Raw genomic sequence first — 8,561 nt, 5'->3', positions numbered from 1 at the left:
AGGGAAATGTAGATCTTCAGATGAATAAGAATGTGCTGTGAAGCAGATATGCTTCAGTTATTTCTTGTGTTCATCAATATTAAGACAAAAAGGAGTTGCCTTAAATTACATTAAGGTGGTTTTGCATCAGATACTAGTAAAGGCTTTCTCACAGTAGGAGCAGTAAAGCATTGATACAAATTAGAGGGGATATTAACCTTTTTATTAACAGATTGCACAAATGGCAACCCTCATTTAGATAAACTTGGTTCTCCCTTAGCAAAGGATGGACTAAAATGCTTCTGGACATCCTGGGTCTTCTGTAGCGGCATTTCTTGCCAGGGCAGGCAGCAGCCAGGACCGTGCTGCATCACCAGGCATGGCGAGACCACCCTGACCGGAGAACCCTCACCTACCACCTGCATCTCTACCCCCTTCCAGCCCGCTGACTTCTGCCTCGTAGTCAGCTCCAGGCTGAGGCTGTCATCTGTCAGAATAACTTTACCTGTGCTCCAGAACCACCTTTCCTGAGCGTAAATTGCTGGATGTCTCTGTTGACTTGCTGCTTTCCTCACAGGCATCTCTAGGCTACAGTCCAGCAGCGCTTCAATAGGAAGGGCTGAGAAATAATTGAGTTGGGGGGTATTTCCTGCTCAGTGTTTGCAGAGTTGGACAGATGCCATCCCTAATCGACTTCATTAAGGGTCATCATTGGAGCAGGCTAATTTTCCAGGCTCTTTTATGAAGAGGTGTTAGTAAACAGAATTAACAGATGTACTGTCTCCCTGCTGTTAGTTGCCACTGGGATTCATTCTTGCTTGCAGTAAAATGCTCTGTATTTTTGGTCTTCCCTGGATCTGTGCCCTCTGTAACAGGATGGTTATTTAATGCTTGTATGTTCCTTCCAGCTGGCAGGCACTCTCCCTTTTTTGGCATAATTTCTTTCTATTTTTTTTAATGTATTTCCCGTACTAAGACTGTTTGAGGTGAAAAATACAAAAGCAATGGAAAAGAAAGATGGGAAGGTGCATATTTACAACTATGAAGTGATTCCATTATAATTGGTGAAACTGGTCTTTGGCAAATTACTAATATGATTTCAGATGACAAAGAAACACAGAGGAAATATATCCACCTATGTATTTTCTTGATGATGTACATCATTAGAAGTTAGAAAATCGAGATCTGCAACTGTGTTTAATGTTTGTCACATCTAAGTAGTAGCACTGTGGGCATAGTTCATCACCTCTGCTATGTTAATGCCAGCAAAAATTTCTATATGAATGAATAACTTGTGCCTGCACTAAACAAAAATGTAGATGGTTAGCAGAAGATGCTGTTTTGTTAGCTGCTGCTTCCCTTGCTAAGATGCCAGGAAGAAGAGCTGAATACATAGTTGGCAGAAGAGCCAGGCAAATTAGTCCATCCGAAAGAGCTCGTCAAAAAGAAAAAAGTGGGGATTAAACTTGGCAGCCTATTTGCTTATATGGTCTGGGGGGAAAAAAATGAAAAACACGTATTTTGCCAGAAAAAAGTGGAAAGTCGATTCAAAGAAAACCCAGAATTATCTTCTACCAAAGAAAAAAAGATCAAGGAAGTTCATGCTGATGTAAAGACAGAACAAATCAAATCTAAGCAAGCTGTAGGCTAACCTAGGCTAGATTTAAAAAGTCAAATTTCCTAACTTGAGTATAATTAATAGAAGACTTAACTGAACCAGCCTCAATATCCTAACATTTGAAAATACATATATCTTTTTCTCCAGATTTTCATAATATTATTTTCTCTTGAATAATTATACTCTTACAGTAGAGGCTTTTTTAATTAAAGAAAAGCTATCTCATACTATGAAAAAAAGAAATTTTACTAACTTGCAAGTATAAATGTCTAGCCTACTGGTGTGGTTACTCAGGAAAAGTATCAGGCTTTGAGGAGAGGAATGGAAAATGTATATATTCTTTATTATACTATCTCTCTGATATTTAGGCTTGATCTCGAGTCATCAGTAGTTGCCAAGTGTTCTGTAAGCTTCCCATCCCCTCTCTCAAATGCAGCATTAGCGTGCTACCCTGGGTGTGTGAAATAGAAATATTTAGTGTAAGTCTGTAGGCTGTCGTTGTATGCATAGGTGAAGGCAGGTCAGTAGAAATCTATGGGGAGTTGCGGCATTGCTGCTGCAAGACGCCAGCAGGGTTGGCCTTTGTAGCCCCTGGCTAGTGACAGCGAGCTGCCACCGCTCCTGGGTCCCTGGGACTTCTGTTTGCCTGTGGGAACGCAAATCACCTGCAAGAGAGAGACTTTATTGCAGCTCATAGGTAAACACCCCCACGTGACAAAGTGAGCAGTTGACTAACGATTTGCTGACAGGAGTGTTGGTTATAGGAAGCTTCTGAAGAATTGGAAAAGAGGAGAAGGGAAGAGAGTCTATTTCCAGAGAATAATAAGTGAAAAACTATTTTGGGGAAAAAAACCAACACATTGCTTTGTTTTACAGGACAGCTGCTGTTTTGAACTAACCTTTAAATAAGATGTCTGGAGGACAGCAGCTTGCATCAAATGTGCTGGCTCTAAAGGGTGCTTTTGCTCATCTGTCACACTGCTGCTAGGAGTCCCTGAGACTTTCTAAAGGATATTCTTCTGATCTCCTTCATTGGCTGTGACACGGTCTCCTCTAGCAGTGCACTGGGCCTTACAAAAGTATGAGTGATGATAGGGCTCTTCTCTTTATTCTCCAGTTGCTTTTGCTGCTGCTTTTTATTAAATACATGATTTAGCTGATGGCAAAGAGCAGTTTGTTGAAGGAATGATAATGAGGGTTCTCTGGGAATTGAAGAGATCAAGGATTGATTATTTATTTCAAAAAGCATATTTCACCTCCTGACAAATACGTGGAGGAAAGGAACTTGAAGACCTGCAAAGGTGTGAGGTGTCTGTGCGGCCTTTTGAGAGCTGTACAAAAAACTTCAGAAGCATATCTGTTCAAAAACAGATGTGCCAAGCAAGAAAGAGTTGAAAGGAATATTATCTGTGGCTACAAACTAGTTTTAAAATGCAAACTTTGGCTCAGCTTGCAAACGTACTGTTGTCGAAGGTAAATTGACATTCCTCTTGACCTTTAAGCTGGAAAGCAATGGTTGAAGTCAGCTAGATGAAGTTGTCTTTAGGCAGCACAGTCATCTTTGGGAAGCACTGCCCAAACTGTTTGGTGCCCTGGGCACTTCCCTGTTGCATGCTCCAGGCCCCAAAATCCTGTCACTGGCCTCCATCTGCTATGGCATCTGTACTCACAGGGCAAATCTGTTGCACGGACCCACCAGAGGATTAGCCTTACTGGATGTCTCTTGTAGCTGTAGTCGTCTCTTTCGCAGCAGTTGATACCCTCTTCAGCTTGAAACACGAGGACCACCTCTGCTGTCTTGTCAGTAACTACCCGAGATCTGCCAGGTGGCTAAAAAGAGAGAAGTCCCTGGCATCCCTGGATTTCATGGTGCCACAAACAATGATGCTGGGAGCGTGGGCGCTCTTGCAGGGGTAGCAGCATTTGGGCATAGGGGCACAGTCAATGCCGAGGTGAAACGGCCGTGTGCTCTGGTGACTGTTTCCTAGTCATTGCAATGAACATCGGCAAACTGCCTACAAGAAATAAACATGGTGACGAAAGTCACTAAATGTGGCCCGTGTCGCTCCGAGGGGAACATGCCCTGTGCAGCTGGAGTGTGGCAGAGCTGCGGTGGCGTGGTGGCATTTCCCTGAGCCAGCCCCACGTTGTTCGCTCCTCTGGGAGAAAAGCAGAAGGCAGTGGAGGGAAGGAACAGGGTTTCTGTTGCCTTTTGATGTGGATAGGAGTGAAGGGGCAATTGCCGCTGGTGCAAGGATGGTGTTTGAGGACAGAAACCTGCATTTGGGTTAGCTAGATCAGCTCTGCCTTCTACCCGAGGTGCCTGCTAGTCACTCTGCAGCCTGTCACTGGTGTCCCAATAGACGTGTCCAGCTTGCTGTCATCTCCAGAGGACTGTGATCCCACCCAGTCTGGCACAGTCCACCCCACCTGGCAGCCCTCCTTGGAGGGGCTGAGTGCCATGATAGCACAGCCTGGGAAACACTTGGCTCCAGTGGTGTTGGCAGTGCTAGTTTGGGAAGTGCTGCCCAGCCCCTGCCCACCCTATGGGTGCTGCTGGTGCCATTAGCATACACGCACGAACAAGTGCAGCCAGAATTTGAAAGCAACAGGTTGTCCTCCTGCTGTGTAACTCTAGTGATCCAAATATGTGATTGAGATTGAATCAAATAATTAAATATTACCTGATGAAGTAAATCCTCTCTAATTAGGGTTAAAAATGTTTTCCATAAGAATATGTAAATTATTTGGGCCCCTAAATAAGATTTAGGAAGTCATGTTACATTTATATTTGAAAGCCTTCATGCCAACTCCACCTTGACTTTTCAGCGTCTTTCTGCAGCCCTATAAATAGGAAGTTGTGCTGTTCCTTATTTCATTTCATATTTACACTCAGGAGCCCTTTCCCGAGCTGTCACACTGACATTTTCTTCCTCCTCATTCCATGGCCACCCAGAGCTCTCTAGCTGGAGTTGGAGAGAGCAGAGAGGGTTTTCTGTTTTTTTTTAGCGTGGTTGTATTTAGTTCATATGATGCAACGTTGTCCTCAGGATGTAACGGTCATTTTGACCTCTTTACAAACACCGAGGAAGTATGTGAGAAAACATTTTACAAGCCACAAGAGGATTTTTGGGGACTCTCAGCAGAGCAGAATAATTTTCCTTGGCTGACAGTGGTGAGGACTGGACTGCACCGCTGACTGTAGTAGCACATGAAGAACAGCCTTGTAAGCAGGAGAGGTCAGCGTAGACTGGGCTCACTCACTGGTTTTCCACATCATTTTATTCATTTCCTTTTATGGAAACTTGAAAGGTATTTATTTAGGTCGCTGCTTTCTCTGTAGCCTTCATGACACACCTCAATTTCACATTGCATCCTTCAGACTTGGGTGAGGGGTGGCAGGGCTGGAAGGTGGGGTCTGCTGGTTTCACAGAAGCTGCAGTATCCCACAAGGGCAGGGCATGGGAGAAACAACATGTTGTATTTTTCATTTGGATTGTGAGAGAAAGGCTGGTTTTATGGCTTCCTGTAGATTAACGGATGATTAATGGAAAAATTTGCAAGGCATGTTGCATTTGAGTTATGATTCCCGATTTTAAATCGTATGGGATACTAAGAATTGCCATACATCCATGGCAAAGTCTGGTGTTTCTGTAAGTTTTGGTTGACACAATGAGGATCAAGAAATAGGGAATGCTTTGAAGCCAAATAATTAATTATTTTTTAAAAAAACCTTAGGCATTCGTTCTACTGGAGGAAAAAAGTTAATTCCCCTAGTACTCTTAGGATTTTGTATTAGGAGGGGAAAAAAAAAATCACTCTCAAACCTAATGTCAGATCATTTTGTGTATGGTACAGTATTTGCAATGAGGTAAAGACACAAACTTAAGTAAATTGTTTATTGTTCTACAAAAAAAGTATAAAGTTTGCTTTTTGTGATAGCATTAAAATTCCCAAGGAATTTTGTATCCTTGGCATATGATTAAAAATATTTCTACTTCCTCTTATGACATGTATGAACTCACTATGGCAAATAAAAGTTTGTTATTAACTTAAAAAAACCACATTAATAACACACCTTGGATGTATTTCTGATAGATCAGAAGTCTGGCTCATTGACAGATGAATAGATGAGGGCACGTTGTGATTTTTTTTTATATTAAAGCCAATTTTACAAAAGAAGGAAGTAAACTTTACCAATTTTACCATTTCAGCCAAAATTGTAACGACAGAAAAATACAGTACTACTAGAAAGAAAGATGGTTTCTGTTGTTGCTTGCAGCCCCGGCCGTCCCTCTGCTCTGCTGGAGATAGAAGCCCAGCAGGACGAGAGCAGTGTGGGATGTAGCTGTGAGCTGAGAAGTAAAATAAAATTCCTCTTTCTTTATTGCAGAAGGGTATGATCAAAGTAGCTCTGTTTCTTTCTTTCTGTATCTTTCTCAGCTGTGTTTGAATAACTTCTTTTACAAGGCTCCTCCGGTGATTTAAATGAGTATGGCTGTCATCTGTCACCTTGCAATTTTTTGTCTCACATAAAATCCTTTCTGCCCTGAAAGGTCTGTGTCCTGCTGGGAAAACATGCTCTTGCTGGGAAATGTAGCATTAATGTTGCTTGGGCTAACAGTATAACACTCCGTAGAATAATGTAATTTCACCTTAGCTTTTCGCGCTCAGAAAAAACAGGAATTCCTGTACTCCCACTAGCAACTGAAGAGCAGCTTCCTTCGGCTGTGTTTAAGTTTTGCAATGACTAGCACACCTCAGGCTGACCTTCATTCTGCCCCACCTCTTAGTTAAAAACTGTGATTTCACATCTCACGGAGCTTCATAATTACCATCAAGTCAAGTCCGCTCTGAGGGGATGGGTGGTGGCTGGTGATTTATTTCACAAATTATGACTACACAAAAACAGGAAAGGCCGAGCGGGTGTTGCAGATGCATCAGGACCCCTCAGCAGCTGCAGCGCAGATCATAGCAGTGGTGGTAAATGGAGACTGGAGAGGGGCAGTGTTTCTTCCACGTGGCAGTCCTGGTGCTTCTGTTGTCAGGAGCATGAAATAAGTGCCCCTGCGTGGCAAAAAATTGTAGGTTCCTATGAAAGCATCCTTGGCCTTCATCTGGAACCTTGAGTGCATCAATGAGGACAGACAAAGATTTTTCTCTCATCCTTTTGCATTCCTTCCACAAATCAAATTCCAAGGGAATTGCCACTCAGTAGTTCAGATTAGTGCTATCCTGTTTGTTTCAGTGATCCTACAGCAGTTTACCCTAAAAAGGAGTGCTAAAAATCTCTTCTTGACTAAATGCAAGCTGTTCACGCATTAAAGCTGCAGGGTTTTCCACATGAATTTACGTTGCTTTTGTTGTCTGAGGTCTTGGAATCGAATGCTGCAGCCAGAGGGCTGTCTGTACTCTTCGCTGCCCCAGGAGAACAGGGGTTGCTCTCCATGTCTCCTGTGCTGCCGAACACTTCTGTCTCATGTAGGACATGTTGCCCAGTGAAGTGTTCTCTATCATGTTTTATTTACTTGATGGAGTATGGATTTGATTAGTCGTTGGTTTGATACTGATATTATCATGCCTATTGCATTATAGAAGCATGTCTGTTCAAATAAGAATGAAGATTGTTTTTGCAAAGATGAGATCCTTTTATCTTTGCTTGTGTTGTCTTACACTTTTATTTGCTGTGTACGTGTCCCTGGAGTCAGCCTGCAGCATGAGAGTCTCTTAGGTTAGATAAGGGTAGCGGAATTCAATCCCAGTTCCAATTAATGGTATTACAATTACTTTTGTAATTGCACTAGAGTAAAACTGGAAATGGAATAGAGTTCCTCAAGATTCAGTAGCTATGCCTAGTCTGTGAAAAATGATAAATAGCTCCTAATTAGAAGAACACTAAATCAGGAAAATGATAAACACTTTCTAATAAGCCCTTTTCTCAGTGAGGGTTTACATAATAGGCTTCCATTCCGAACATCTCAGGAATGTACAGATTTGCAATCAAAAGTGATATGTGTTTTTATATCAAGAGCAAGCTGTGCAAATTACAGCTTACCTTTGTTCATTCTAGTCATTGAATGAAGCAGAATTAACAAACAAACAAACAAAAAACAAACCAAAAGAAAACAATTGTTGTCTCAGTTTGATTTATTCTGGCTACTTCAGGTTTCCCCCAGGATGTAGTTAGAAGAAAGAAGAGTCTGAAAATAATCTCCTGAATGTTTTAAATACAAGTTGATATGAAAGTTCATCCATGTATTCCACTTAAAGTCTCACAATAATGTCAATACAGTAATTGTGTTATTTGAAGCAAGAAAAAAAAAAGTGTTTTTTGCATTCTAGGACAAAATCATTCTCCCTGAAATTTTCTAACAATATTTAGAAGTAGATAAACTGACCAGTAGATGACATTTAAGGTATTTGGTATAACGTCAGCACAATTTTTTTACTCTGAGATGACTATAAAAAGTATGAGATTAAAAAAAACAGTTGTTAGTATTTTTTTTTTCCCCCTTTTTTTTTTTTTTTTTTTTTCCCCCCCCCTCCCCTCACAGGACATTAATGTATGTATCCTTGAAAACTACCCTGAATGTTCCAATCCCAGGTTATTTTACATCATACCATATTTCTGTGGACAGCATCCAAGATGCAGGTAAATATATACAAGGTATTCCAATTTGTTCAGCAATTGCTGCTGCCAGCGTTTTGTCAGAAACTGGTAATAAAGAGGCAAGTTATTTGAAGTACAAGAGAAAAGTGGAAGTACAATGTAGTGCTGTATATGGTAACTGCATGAAATATTCTGGAGTAAGGAGGTTAATACAAATGTACTATTCTTTTTTCTTGATTTTAATATTTGAATAATTGATCAAATCTGGATGTATTTATGTGGACTTTTCTTTTCCAGGTTGGTAAGGTGGAATAGATTAATGGTTCGACTTGATGATCTTAATGGTCTTTTCCA

The 8,561-nt window shown here is 41.2% G+C and overlaps 1 protein-coding gene across 1 annotated transcript in view; it reads left to right on the top strand.

Moving 5' to 3' along the window:
* LOC104514639 (uronyl 2-sulfotransferase) overlaps window positions 1–8,249 on the top strand; it is a gene marked incomplete at its 3' end in the record, with an annotated part of 48,961 nt that extends 40,712 nt beyond the window's left edge. The window contains exon 5 of the mRNA XM_010158378.1: window positions 8,152–8,249. Within this exon, the coding sequence (XP_010156680.1) occupies window positions 8,152–8,249 (98 nt within the window). The remainder of the gene's footprint in view (window positions 1–8,151) is intronic.
* Between the last annotated feature and the right edge of the window lie 312 nt (window positions 8,250–8,561).

Source organism: Eurypyga helias, unplaced genomic scaffold, assembly GCF_000690775.1.
Source record: "Eurypyga helias isolate BGI_N326 unplaced genomic scaffold, ASM69077v1 scaffold13139, whole genome shotgun sequence".
NCBI lineage: Eukaryota > Metazoa > Chordata > Aves > Eurypygiformes > Eurypygidae > Eurypyga > Eurypyga helias.
The sequence above is the reverse complement of the archived record's forward strand: the minus strand, read 5'-3'. Positions and strand labels throughout refer to the sequence as shown.